The sequence below is a fragment of the Platichthys flesus genome, chromosome 2 (assembly GCF_949316205.1).
Source record: "Platichthys flesus chromosome 2, fPlaFle2.1, whole genome shotgun sequence".
NCBI lineage: Eukaryota > Metazoa > Chordata > Actinopteri > Pleuronectiformes > Pleuronectidae > Platichthys > Platichthys flesus.
In genome coordinates this window covers 9677827-9690994 of record NC_084946.1, presented here as the reverse complement: position 1 = coordinate 9690994, position 13168 = coordinate 9677827, and the positions used below count along the sequence as shown (strand labels likewise).

Genomic DNA, 13168 nt, shown 5'->3' with positions numbered 1-13168 from the left:
TCAGACGCAAGACTCCAGTTAAAGCAGGGCCCCACAAAAACAGACTTTCTGCTTCACATGTATTTACAGAACATTTAGAGTCTCGACCCACTTACTCTATAAAGTAGACCTCCCCATTCTCGGTGTAGGCCATCTCCCAGTTATCAGGCAGAGGTCCCTGTGGGTCCTCCGGGGGAGGATGGCTCGGGTGAGAGTGTGTCTGCTGTGTGCTCTCCGTGGTGGCCGATGGTGAGGGGGTCCTCCCAGGGTAGGACGGCTCACTCTGGCGCGGGATGTAGGGGCGCACCGAGTGATGAATCTCGTCTAATTCACTGGAGTCTCCTGGGGGGACAGGGAAAAAACATGGCTGTTAAGTGTGAAGAACATTTTGCAGGCTGGGAACACTTTCAGGAACAACATGTAGCTGTGACAATGATGTGGTGCCGCGAGAGGTGCCTCGATACTTGATCGGCCAAAAATGGCTTTCACAGAAGCTGTTGCTAACAATGCTAAAACAGCTCCATCACTAATTTGAGTGGATTACAATGAAGGGGGCATAGTTTCACTAAACACAGGACATATTGTAGCAAGCCTCTAACATGACAGTCTGAAGAAATAGATTCATGAGAGAAAAGAAATGTTTGAAAGAGAAAAGGGCAAAGACTAAGAGTATTTGCATAGTTTTTTTATATTTCTTGTATTATCTCTTTCTATTAGATTTCATTTTTGTCCATTTCACCTTTTTTATTTCATCGTTGAGTATGATCTGGCTTTTCTATGATTAGCTAAGTGTTTGCTATAATTTGTATATCATGAAGGATCTTGTAAAAATGGTTTTAAAAAGGCCCCATAGAAATTAAGTTTATTATTAATACCATTATTGTCCTCAAATAAGATAATTTCTTTCATTCACTGGATTCCTAAAATGTTCACAACAAATCTCTTTCACCAGATCAAATACTTTCAATAAGAGTTTTAAGAAAGCCACATCTTGCCTCAGTATCAGTACTCGATCCCAAAATGTTAACAAGTAATCTTTGACGAAACACTGCTACAGAATAAATCTGTTTGACCTAAACGACCTCTCACAGCTGAACAGATATGTTTGCTTGAGTTCAGGCCGTTCACACCTCACACCACGGACTCTGAAGTGTGATCACCTGGCTTCCTTCTATCATTTCATTTCACACTCACACTTGATTGGCAGCTCTCACAATCCCAGACAGCAAATAAACAGCTTTCGGCCCCACCTTGTAAAAACACATGGCAGAAACAGCCTCAGGGCTGAGGCAACCTCCTTGTAATGCCTGCTGACCCACTAACACACAAAACGAAATATTCAGAAATAACAGCACTAAATCTGTCTATTTCAAAATCAGCACTGAGAAGTCCCACAAAATGTAATCCCCTCTAAGACAAACACAAATAACCTGTCACTTAGTAATAACATCATTCAAAACCAGTTCAGATATGGAGGTGGTTCAATAGTCTCTGCTGCTCGCAGCCAGGTGGCACTATTTTGCATCTCTGGACACAGATGTAGTCAAACCCAGAAACTACTTACTCACCAATCAAAGAAGCTATTGTATTCTGCAGCCCCTCAACCACTTCACCAGCTCCAAACCTTCTTTGTGCTCCTTCTCCTACTTTTTCATTTTCTGAGCTTATCCTCCTTCGCACAAAACAAACCTCCCTTGCTTCTTTCTCTCTCTCTCTCTCTTTCCCTCTGTCCAATCCTTTTCAGTCTTGCCCACCTTTCCCTCTTCCAGTCACTCCCCCTTTCTCTTTAATTTCCTGCTACCTTGTCTCCACTTCCATCCCCTCCCACTTCATCCATCGCTCACATTCTCCCTTTTCCTTTCCTTGCATGCAGAGCTGCAGAAGCCAGGATCACATACTGGTGTTATACTCTAAATAAAAACACAGCGTGTTCTCATGTTGCCACTGAAGACAAGCTCTGCAAGCAGCCGCCTGTGTGCTCGCTGACTTGACGCCTATTTGCTTTAAAGGAGTCAACACCAGCTGAGAAAGCATGTGAGTCATGACATTAGGAGTTAACATACAACAGCTATTGTAAAAATAAAAGGACACTCAGTCACATGACTTCTGCTGATTAGTTGCATGCTTAATGAGTAGAAAGTAAAACAATCTGAAATGGTGACAATTGAAGTGAGCTCGTCTTTACACACTGTGTTTATTGATGCCAAATGTGGCGCCTCAGTTTGGCTGTTTGTGAGCGAGGTTGCCAAATTTAATTTAGTTTGGAGTCTGCTGCCAGCTTTGGGGCCTGTCTCGGCCTGGTACATATTCTGTGTTCAAACACAGAATATGTTGAGGATTAAAAATGTGAAGAGTGTTTGGTGTACCAGTGTAAAGACCATAGACAATCAACTGAGAGCGTCTGGGAGGTGCAGAGCTCATGTAGCATTACATAGTTGCATAAAATAGGTGACAGGCATTGTTTGTGTTGAATGTATTGGGTGGTATACCAGCTATAATAATCAATTGATCCATCTGGTATTTTTTCTATATTAAAATAGGATTGGTAATCCTGAAAAAAGCCAGCAAGAGCAGGCCACCCTTCGAAAATATGAAACCGATGCATCCCAACCTCTCCCATCGACCCTCTGTCAAAGCTCCACTCACAAAACACTACCTGATATCTGCTAGAAGCAGATAGCTATCGTAGCTATCTTCTGACTATCATCTCTGCTTCAGCTGTGTTCATTGTCCTGCTGAAGACTCCAGGCACGCGCTGTGAAAGCACGGGCAGGGTGCGCAAGCAGGGAGGTTACTGGTGCCATTTTTCAGACATGACCTCCGGGTAAAATCCAAGGAATTGGCTACGAAGTTTGCCCAGAGTCTGTCTTTCAGACATGCACAACACAGCAGGCGGTTCTCTGCACTGACGCATTTACAACAGCATCAAATCCTCCGTGTTATTTGGCCGAGACGTGGAACAAGATTTTGCATCTGTCGTGTGTTAGAACTACCCCACTCTGTCGAAATGAATTCAGAGGGGAATCCCCTGCTGTGTTCACACATTAACTTCTCCTGGATTTTCACAGACATTATACGAGGTCAGGCGGTTAAAGTCCGTAGAAACATCGGAGTGTCTCACTCGGACATTTGTGTCGACACATGCACCTCCTCCAGAGAAAATAAGGAGGATCTGGGGAGTCCAGTGTATGTCTGAAAGCAGCTTGACGGACAGGTACACCAGCCAATCATTGCAGACTTTTTCAGAGACAAATTTCCAACCCTACCTTTAATTGATTCAGAAACACATAGGCCAGTCACAAGAGAGAACAGTCCTATGAGATATCTTCAAGTTGTTAATTTTTTCATATTTTACATAAAGAGATACTACAGCTATTTAGTGGTGGTGTGTTTGGTGATTTAAGAGACAAAGATCGTGTCTTGTCTTTCAAGTAACACTTTAAGTTAAATAATTGAGCTGGTCCCTTAACGTCACAACTGACATCCTCGGCTTTTGTCTGCAGTTGGAGAAACTATCTGAGAAAAGTTATTTACAACAAAATTTAAGAAGAAATTTGACTTAAATTTGACTCTTCCATCAACCACAACCCATGAAAACATTCATTGACCCCACTATCATACATTATTCTTTATTCTCCTTGACGTTCCGACCTGTGCACGTACCTGTAAAGCTACTGTTCATGTCAGGAAGGTCCTCGTCGTCCTCCTGCTGGTGCTGTACAGGCCCTATTCCAGCATTGTGCATATCATGGTAGGACTTGGAACGTCGGGGAGTGGAGTTCTGTGAGCCTGGTAGGCTACCGCTGAGCCCGTCTGGCAGTGGAGCATCACCACTGCTACCGCTACGGCTAATCACTTTCCCACCAGGGGGCTGCACCGGCGGCTTGGGCGTCCCATAATAGTTACCTAGGCAACGGAGAAGAAGGCAGGGAGGAGGGGATTAAAAAAAAACAGATAAAAGAAGGGAATTTTAGGAGAAGGACAAGAGAGGAGGGGTCAAAGGTTGGTGTGTGTGTTGGAGGGGGTTTAGTCATAGCCTTTGTATGCAAATGAAGAATCTTGAATTGTCCGTGGGAGAATGAGAATCTCTCAAGCAAAACTAAGTTTCTTTCTTGTTTGGTCCAAATAAGGTTCATACGCGACACAATTTAACACCAATTGCATTTCCTGCCATTTTCCAATATTATTACTTAATTAAGTTCATATTTTGTGAGTCAAAGTTGATGAAGTGGGTTCCACACACCACAACCAAATGTTTTGCATTCACTTACACATGGACAGTGCTCGTCTAAGTTGTCTAAAGACATTTGGTGTGGCAGTTTGCAGCTAAATTGTTCTACAACCTAACAATTTAAAAAGGGACGAAAACCAAACCTTCATACTATCTGTTTTCCTCCCACAAACGTACTAGTTTACTTTCATCTAAAGTAAGGCTCAGCAAATCTGAAGACACCACTAGCATCGGAGAAACAACATCAAGCCAACATCTTAATGAGACAGCGCTATAAGCATCCAATATATAAAGGCAGCAGAGAGAAAAAAAGACTCAAACTACCGTAGATTTGTTGGCAACAGTCTTAAAAATGTTGACCACAAGTGAGCTTTCTGAAAATATTCTATTAATGTAAGATCCAATTAAAATGTTAAGCTTGGGCCAAACTGTGACGAACCAACCTACTGCTGAAGACAGGCTGATAGTCATGTCTCCAGAGGAGTCACAGTTTCAGTTGGACATGTTGGAGCAGAACATAAATCCTTCAGTTAAATTTAACGATAGAAATATTCAAGTGTAAGGATTTAGATGGTGCCAGTCATCATATCACAACCACAACATGTTGAAAGTGGGTATATCATTTTTTAAATAACACCTCAGAACATAGTGAATTAAAACTGAAGTATCGGCCCTTTGCACCAGTGAGTCATTCTTTCTTTTTTCCGATCATTTCTGCTTTTTAGCGACTAAACACAAAAGCGAGCCAACGCTGCCTTTGGATGCTGAACAAATTATTTTAATCGTGCATCAAGCTCACTCGACTGATTTAATTAAGTGGCAAATACTACTGGGAGTCCAATTTTGCCTGATTTGTAACTTTGTTTTCAGCTTATTTGTGGTGGCCAGAAGCCAACAAATCTCTGCAGGATACACTGCCGCCCCTCTGATCCCTTGGATCATCCCACCCCATCTATGACACCAGCTTCTGGCTCCATCTTTGAGTTCAGCACACACTTGGAACTTAGCAGCCTGATCTGATCAGACGACAGGATTCTTTAACGCATGTAGAGCATTTAGCTTTAGTGGAAGAAAGTGAGCTTGTTGCCTGCAGAAGTCCACTGGCTTTGTTTGCTGCTTCTGTTTTGCTCTCAAAGGGAAATTCAGTGTTATGGAACAGTGAACAAGTTAAGTGACTGAACAGACATCTTGTTAAACATTATCTGAACATCATTACCAGTCATGCCAAATTCAGCGTGGAATCCCCTGGTGTGTTTACACATCGGATTCTCCTGGATTTCTATGGACTTTATGATAAGGGGCCATGCGGAGAAAATCTGCAGAGACCGCAAGCGTCTCACTCAGACATTTGCGTTCATACATGCACATCTACCGGAGGGAAACAGGAGCAGGATAAACAGAACTGCATTGTTCAGTGCATGTCTGAAAGCAGCTTTATTGAGACTAATAAAAGAAAACTAAGACCAAGCGACACGTCCACCATCAGGCGTTTATCGTAATAGATACTTAGGAGTTCTGAGTCAGTTTAAACATACAAAACATCAGTAAATTACTTAAGGTTCACTTAATGTATCCAACATCCACCACATTATTCTTTCATAAATCTACCTTTGAGATACTGTTTGCATCACAACTTTTCAAATTTTTCGGTAAACTTTCGATGTGCTGTTCCAACAACTTTTCTTGTTTACTTGCAGCAAGTGTTAACCAATATGTCTGCTGCTTTCAACAGCCCCCGGGGAGCGGCGCTAAGCATGTTGCTCTGGGCTATCTGACCTTACATCTATGGTGAGGGCAAAAGCAGGTGCATACCAAAGAGCAAGGGACTGGAACTTTTACATTTCAGAAAAAGTGCCTTCTTGCTGAATTGCGCTGTGATGTATGGAGGGGATCATCACTAAGCATGTGCTCTGTGGTCGGCATGTTTTTGGTTGGAAGCAAAGCGGATGTATTGTTCTCTCCTGCTGTGCCTGCACATGCACCTGTACAGAAGAAGACTGACTGGCGTGCACTAACACAAAATGCTTGTTTGCTGATAATGTTGTGGTGGAGGAAGAACTAGAACATTTTACTTAAGTCAAAAATACAAATAAATAGACAAAAATCTACTCAAGTAAAAGCACAAGTGTCCCATTATCTTCTTCTACTTGAGTTAAAGCTGAGCATGGCCTATTCCTATTTATGGCTAAGTCTCTTCTGAATACTGTTCTTTTTCCCCAGTGACGCTGCAGCTGCAGGAGGCAGGGTTTATATTACCTGCAAACTCTGATTGGACCAGTTCCCCTCTCATTATTGATTATTCACAAAAATATATTTAAAAAAAATGACCATGTAACCCAATGCATTGTAACCCTAACGTCAGATTCTCTACTTTAGGTCTTCAAATTTTGCATGATAATAACAAAATGGACAACCAAACTACAAAATAAGTAGGTAAGACTCACTTGTGCATTTGCCTTAAAAGATCACAGATCCATCTTACTGCTGCAACCATACAATCCCTACCCTTCCAGGTATGAGAAACGTGTAATGGTTTCCTAATAGCCTAGTTAGCAAACCCCCAACTATATATTAAGAATTTACCTACAAGACACCCATGTTATTTTCTTATTTACCGTCATACGTTCCTATCTCCAACAGGGTCCCACTCTTTTCCAATTCCAGGAAGTCCTCCACTGAGAGGAAGTTGTAATCCACGCCACTAACTTCTCCTTCGCGTGGGGAACGGGTTGTACCTGGAAAACAAAAATAGAGTACAAATTGAAATAAAAATTCGAATACATTTTTTTATAAAAATACCAATTGAAAATAGGAATAGCAGCCATTTTTAGTTGCTCACAGTAAATATATTACGGACCTCAACAGTGTGGTTCTGGAAGTAAAAATCCCATATATTGCAACACTATACTAACAACAAAGTTCAACAAAATGAAGCGTGAGGAAAGTCGTTGGAATCGGATCATTTGCACACGTACACAAAGCTGATCATCCAGGGCATAACACTATTTTAACAGGATTTTCTAAAACTTTAAAAGGAGACAATAAATGGGAACTTTACTTCCATAATAAGAGCCGTACCAAAAGTGGTGGATTATGTTACGCTCTATTTCACGTTTTTTGAAAATTTCCAGATTTACAAATTAGATTGTGTATATACAGTGTCTTGGAGATGCTAAAAAATATATATAGTTTTGGTAGATAAACATCACAAATAACGTGATTATAGGAGCATCTCAGAGCATTTATCGCTCCACACTGACAGCGGGCTCTGGTAGGGAGATGATCCTTTGTTTGCTATGATCCTCCCTCACACTGGGGTAAAGTGTGAGGTGGTGTAGTAGCACCTAAGCGAGCCTGCCATATGTTTGGGGTGTCAATGTGATTCTGTATTGTTTGGCATTCAGCCGGTGAGATTCGAGCATTGGACGCCAATGGCTGCTGAGAGTTGGCACGTGTGGTGTCAGTGGTGAACAGCTTTACAGCACAATGGTGAGATTAGAGCACTGCAAATCCATTGTAATAGTCACTTCTTTTTTTTTTACGTTTTCTTCATTCATTATTCTTCTTTCAGCGATTCTAGTCTTTAGATGGCTAACTCACATGTTCCACACTTTACCGGCATTGTTTGACAATGTTAATGTTGCTAGGCATCTCACTCTCAACTACTCTTATTGTATCCTACTTTATATCCTTTTCTGTCAGTGCCTTAAGAAATGGATCAGTTTGATGCATCTAGACAGCGCCACGGAAAAATAACTTTCTCATCATGCTTGTTGTGATAGACATCTTTTCAGCGACAGCAGAGGTCTTTCTCTCTTCTTGGCTTTCATCCTTGTCTAAGTCTACCTGTCTTCTCTCCATTGGGTTGCGGGTAAAAATAGATGAGTGGGGAATGTGGGGAGAGGCTCCCATTGCAACCACATTCACTGACACTGGTGATAAATCACAAGTGATGATCCTAACTAAAGCAAGCATGCATTATACGCAAGTGAGCATGCAACATATGTAGAGAGGCAGGCATGTTGGAGACTTCTGGGGACAGTGAAGGTTCCATACACAATATTCTTGACATGCATCAATTCAATCTTTTATGATATCTCTATTTTGAGCTACTCAATGGGGGTATGAGGATATAGCAAGTTTTCTTCAATGATTTAGGCCTCTTATCCACTGGTCAACAAACCTAATATTTGGATTTTGTCTGTAATGGGAATTGATGCAATATGCATTCACACCTATCAAATTACTCTGCAGTAGACAGAGGTTTTCTATCGGCTCAGTCTCCAATCAGCACTGATGAAAATATTCACTAAAGTGATTGCAAGAATTTCATCTTTGTTTGAATATTCTAGATGTTGTACTTGTTTTGAGTGACGTTATCACGCACATTGAGCTTCTGGGCATTGGTGCATAAATAGCCATGATTGTTCATGTACTTTTTTAAATCTTGGGAAAAACATGCAACACCAATTTTCTTCTCTACATTGTGCAAGATGCAACCCTGAAAAAATTGCTTCCCAGTTTCAGGCACATTCATGACATCAAATTTAACTCACCAGAAAAAAAACTGAGGCAAACTCGACTACTGGCAATGGGAAAGCAGTCAGTCACCCTTTTTTAACAGGTTTACCCATATAATAAATTCAGCGTATTCCCATTACTTTTGGTGAGAAAGAGAAATACAATTCAGTATTCATGCCCACAAACTTCATTTACACATCAAGTGAAAACAGTTTTGGGGTCCTGAGGTCTATCAAACAAACTGCATCCAGCTCTGAGTATTTTACAGACTGTCAAACTTGGGGAGTCCTCCACCTAAGCAGAGCATCCAGGCGACTGTCAGCTCACTTCCCGCACAGAAGCCTCCATTGATTCAACTCCATTTGCAGCTTTTAGAAAACCAAACAGGAAGTGGAATTGTGACCGGTGTTTCCACAGGGATACAAATGCAGAGGCCTGGCACACAACCAGGGGTGAGACACCGTCATTGATATAGGCCTAATTAATTCAATAGCCTATCCCCACAAAAGCTCCATTGACTCCGGCCTAGAGTTGGGATTGGGGGAGATGAATGACAACTCTTCAGAATGTTGACATCTAAAAAGCAGACAAAGCTAGAGAACTAGATAGACTACCAAGGCAAGCAGGGGTTAGCACAATCCAGCAACTGGCACACATGATGATGCCTGGGAGATTTGCTATGAGGGGTTCATCTAGAGTTGGCTGACTAGTGGCTTTACAGCTCCTGCATCTTCACCAGCTGAGACGGATGGGTGGGCGTTGTAAAAGCAAAATTAGCATTAGCATTTCAAGAAGATGATCAAGGTAGCAAGTGTTGAGATACTCGCAGGGGTACTGTAGTGCGGGGGGAGCTTGGAGCCACTACTGCTGCATCAAAACACATGCATGGTTGCATGCCCACAAAAACAGTAAATGTACTGTAGCTGGTACCTGTGTAGCACACCACAATAAACAATCCAGGACTGTATGTTGTTCTCAAAAATAGATAAGGAAAAAAAACTGAATTGATTTCTCAGTTTTCATGCATCATGTGTCACAGTGTTTCAGCTGTTGCTAGGGGACAACCCATGGAGGATCGGAAATACAGAGAGAGATATGGGGAAGCTACATAAAGAAGTTTGTCCTCCAGTGATGTTGCTGTCCTCTACACGGTCTCCTATGACTTCACAATTCCCTTTTTAATTCTACCATATAAATATGAAGTAGCACAGAGGTTTGGCATGGTTTGGCATGGTCAATATGAAAAAACATAAATAATGTTTGCAGGAAAAAAATGAGGGTGGGGGAAAACAGAAGTAGAGAGACGTGAAAGTGAGAAAGTTAAAACACTACGCTGAGTCATAATCTGTGGGAAGAACTTCTCTCTTGTCAGACAGACTACGCATCCTAATGACTTCTGATTAGGTTGGTGTTTATTGTTAAAGTGGAATGTGAGCGCAGGTCAGCTGGGGGTGGGGAGGGAGGTCATGCAGCAGGGTGATACGGCACGAAAAGTAGCAGAGACCCAACAGTTTGTGAATGCATGAATTGGGGAAAGTATCAACCGAAATAACCGGCATAAGCCGAATTAGGTCGGTATAGGTGTATAGGTTAGAAATGCCGGTTTCTATACATTTTTGTTTATTCCCAGCCCTACACAGTTGCATATTCTTATGCAATAGTTAAGGTGCATATTCTATCAAACACCGTCCTTCACACGTCAGCCATGTTTTCCCTCTCTAAGCATCTTCATGGGTTATGTGGAGGTTGAGCGTTTGTCGCCAAACAGGTGGACTGCTCTCATGTGCCACAAAATATGGCACGATTTCAACAAACACAATATAAAATTATGTGTCTCTGTTTTCTAAAACAAACTACATTATTAATAACAGTATTAATAATGTACATTACATTATTAATAAAGTAATACAACTTTTTAATTTAAATTTATTTTCCAATAAAAAAGTATTTATCAGAAATTCCTTCCAAATTTTCAATATATTTGACTGAAAGGAGGAAAACTTCAACAAGGACTTGGCATCCCTGGTCTGTAACTATTCGAGGGTTGCAAAAGTTAAGTAGCAAGACAATTAGCCTGATATCATTTGAATCTCTGTATAAGGAAAGCAGACAGTAGGGAGCCAGAATGTAACACTCTGCTGCGGATCTTAAGATAACATTTTGTGAAACTGCCATGCTTGTGGCATACTAATTTGGTAACACTAAAGATTTGAACTGCGGTGAATCAGCAGTTAAAAATGTAGAGCACTAAGAGCTTGACACATCCATTGCTTGTGTCTCTCTCTCTTTCTCCGTCTATCCTCTCATTCGTCCCCGCACACACACCCAGACAAGGCACGGTCCCTCTGGCAGTCCAGCAGAGTTGACTCAGATGCCAACAATCACGCAGCGAGTGTTATGACTCCTGCGTATGTACATGTTTGGCATGCACATGTACATGTAAAGAGCTTGTAATGGTACAAAAGGGTTGCGAGGGAAACACCTTCTGTTACAATCAGCAGCTGCTCCACAAAACACCACCCTACGAACCAGCACGTACACACTAGTGACAGTGGGGAGGATGTGCACGGCCACCAACAAGGGTTGTGTCTTAACAGGAGCACTAGGTGGAGGGTAATCACTTCATGAGAATTAATACAACATAACATCCACTACGCACACACACAGCTCCAATACTGAGAGGAGACAAGAGCCAGGAAAAAGATGAATCAAAGCATAATCAAGATTTTAGGATGGGTTTGCCCAAAAATATTCCAATAGGACGCAAATATTGTTTTGTCTTTAGGATGTAAAATGTGTCGGAGCTAAAACAAGTTTTTGATTTATCAATTAGGCGATAGACAGAACATGACAATTTAATTTCAACTAACTGTTTACTAAAACAAAACATCTGAATATCTATTGGAATGTGGTAAATTATATTAGAAATCCTTCAGAAATTTCTCATATATGGACCACATAATTTTGTGATAATATAATGATTGGATTAATCAATAGTAACATTGATTGCTAGCTGCAGCCTTAAATTGTTTCCTAACACTCAAACCATACACACTTGGTAAAACGGGCTAGGATTGATGCTTAGACTATTAGGTAGTTTGAGAATGCCAGGATCAAATCTATTTCAAATGTAAAAAAAAAATTTTCTTGCAGCTTAAAACACATTTTTTACAGTTTCTAAAACAAATAGCAAACATTTCAGTGTCAACGTGACCTTGGACCTGACAATCAAAATGTTCTTCTCTTCACACAGTATGTCAGGATTGGGCTCAGAGAGCGTCCAGTTACACCATGGTGTCTTTCAAACAACAATCAATACAAGGCAGCAACTGGACACAACCCTCGCGGTGACCTTGGCCTTTCAAGTTTGTCTACACCTATACTCGGCTGACACAGGATCAATTTCAGATTGTTTCTGACGGCTTCTCAAATCTCCACTGGGCATACTGAACCGCAGCGTTCATGGTTCACGTCTTCGTTCGAAAACAACGATGAGGACAACTGCGTGATGGTGTTGGGATATTCAATAAACAGACATCAAGAGCAAATGGCTTGTTAAAGTCAGTTGATAACAAATCTATTGAAAAACATCTATAACTAGCATCCGTTTCAGACTCTGCAGACTTTACACTCACTTTTGACACTATATTGCCTGCATGAGTCACCTCTTCAACTAGTATTCAACAACAAAGAGCTTTCTACTCTACTTTTATGAGAATAAATTTGACATTACTGTTTGGATTTTTCAAACTGAGCTTCAGAAGTTCAAAACCTGAAATAGACATTGTGATTTAAATACAACGGAACAAAATGGGTTACCTTAATGTGCCTAATATATGGACAATCTGTACCCCTTTCTCTCTTCAAGCAAAACTAACACTCCCTGGCAGACAATCCAAGCCCCTCATCTATATTTAATTGATGGGAGACTATTTTAAGGGAGCATCTGCCCTTCGACTGGCATCATAGACTCAGACTTAGGTTGCTAACATTTCTGAAGGCAGAGGATGGTACTAATGTGAGATCTCAGAATACAATGGTAGTAAAAGAAAGATTAAAATGAATATATCCTTCAATCATGCTTCCCTGAGACAACTTCCACAACACAATGAAAGACTGAGGTGAATTATGATCACGTCAACCAGGCTATTTATTGTATAAGGACAAGATGCAATGAAAAATAGCACAGCCTAGAAACAACTGAGCTTTAGTGACAAAAGAAAACACATGGCATTAAAATTAGCCATCTATTTTTTTTTTACTCAGTGGCCACAAACAGATGAAAAACGTAAAACGGAAGTTTGAACAGGCAGACGTACAGGCACAACCCAGCTTCTAAAAATAACCATGAGTGAAAAATCTGTTTATTTCCTACTCTTGCGTCCCCCCCAGAGCAGTAATGCACCCTGAGCCCACATATCCCAGAGGCCTGCCCTT

General features: G+C 41.2%; 1 protein-coding gene across 7 annotated transcripts in view; it reads right to left on the bottom strand.

Moving 5' to 3' along the window:
* magi1b (membrane associated guanylate kinase, WW and PDZ domain containing 1b) overlaps positions 1-13168 on the bottom strand; it is a 123745-nt gene that overhangs the window by 42291 nt on the left and 68286 nt on the right. For all 7 annotated transcript variants that reach the window (XM_062397215.1, XM_062397224.1, XM_062397174.1 and 4 more), the window contains exons 3-5: positions 6826-6945; positions 3643-3885; positions 96-321 (exon numbers count right to left, since the gene is read on the bottom strand). In XM_062397215.1, coding sequence (XP_062253199.1) covers positions 96-321; positions 3643-3885; positions 6826-6945 — 589 coding nt within the window. The remainder of the gene's footprint in view (positions 1-95; positions 322-3642; positions 3886-6825; positions 6946-13168) is intronic.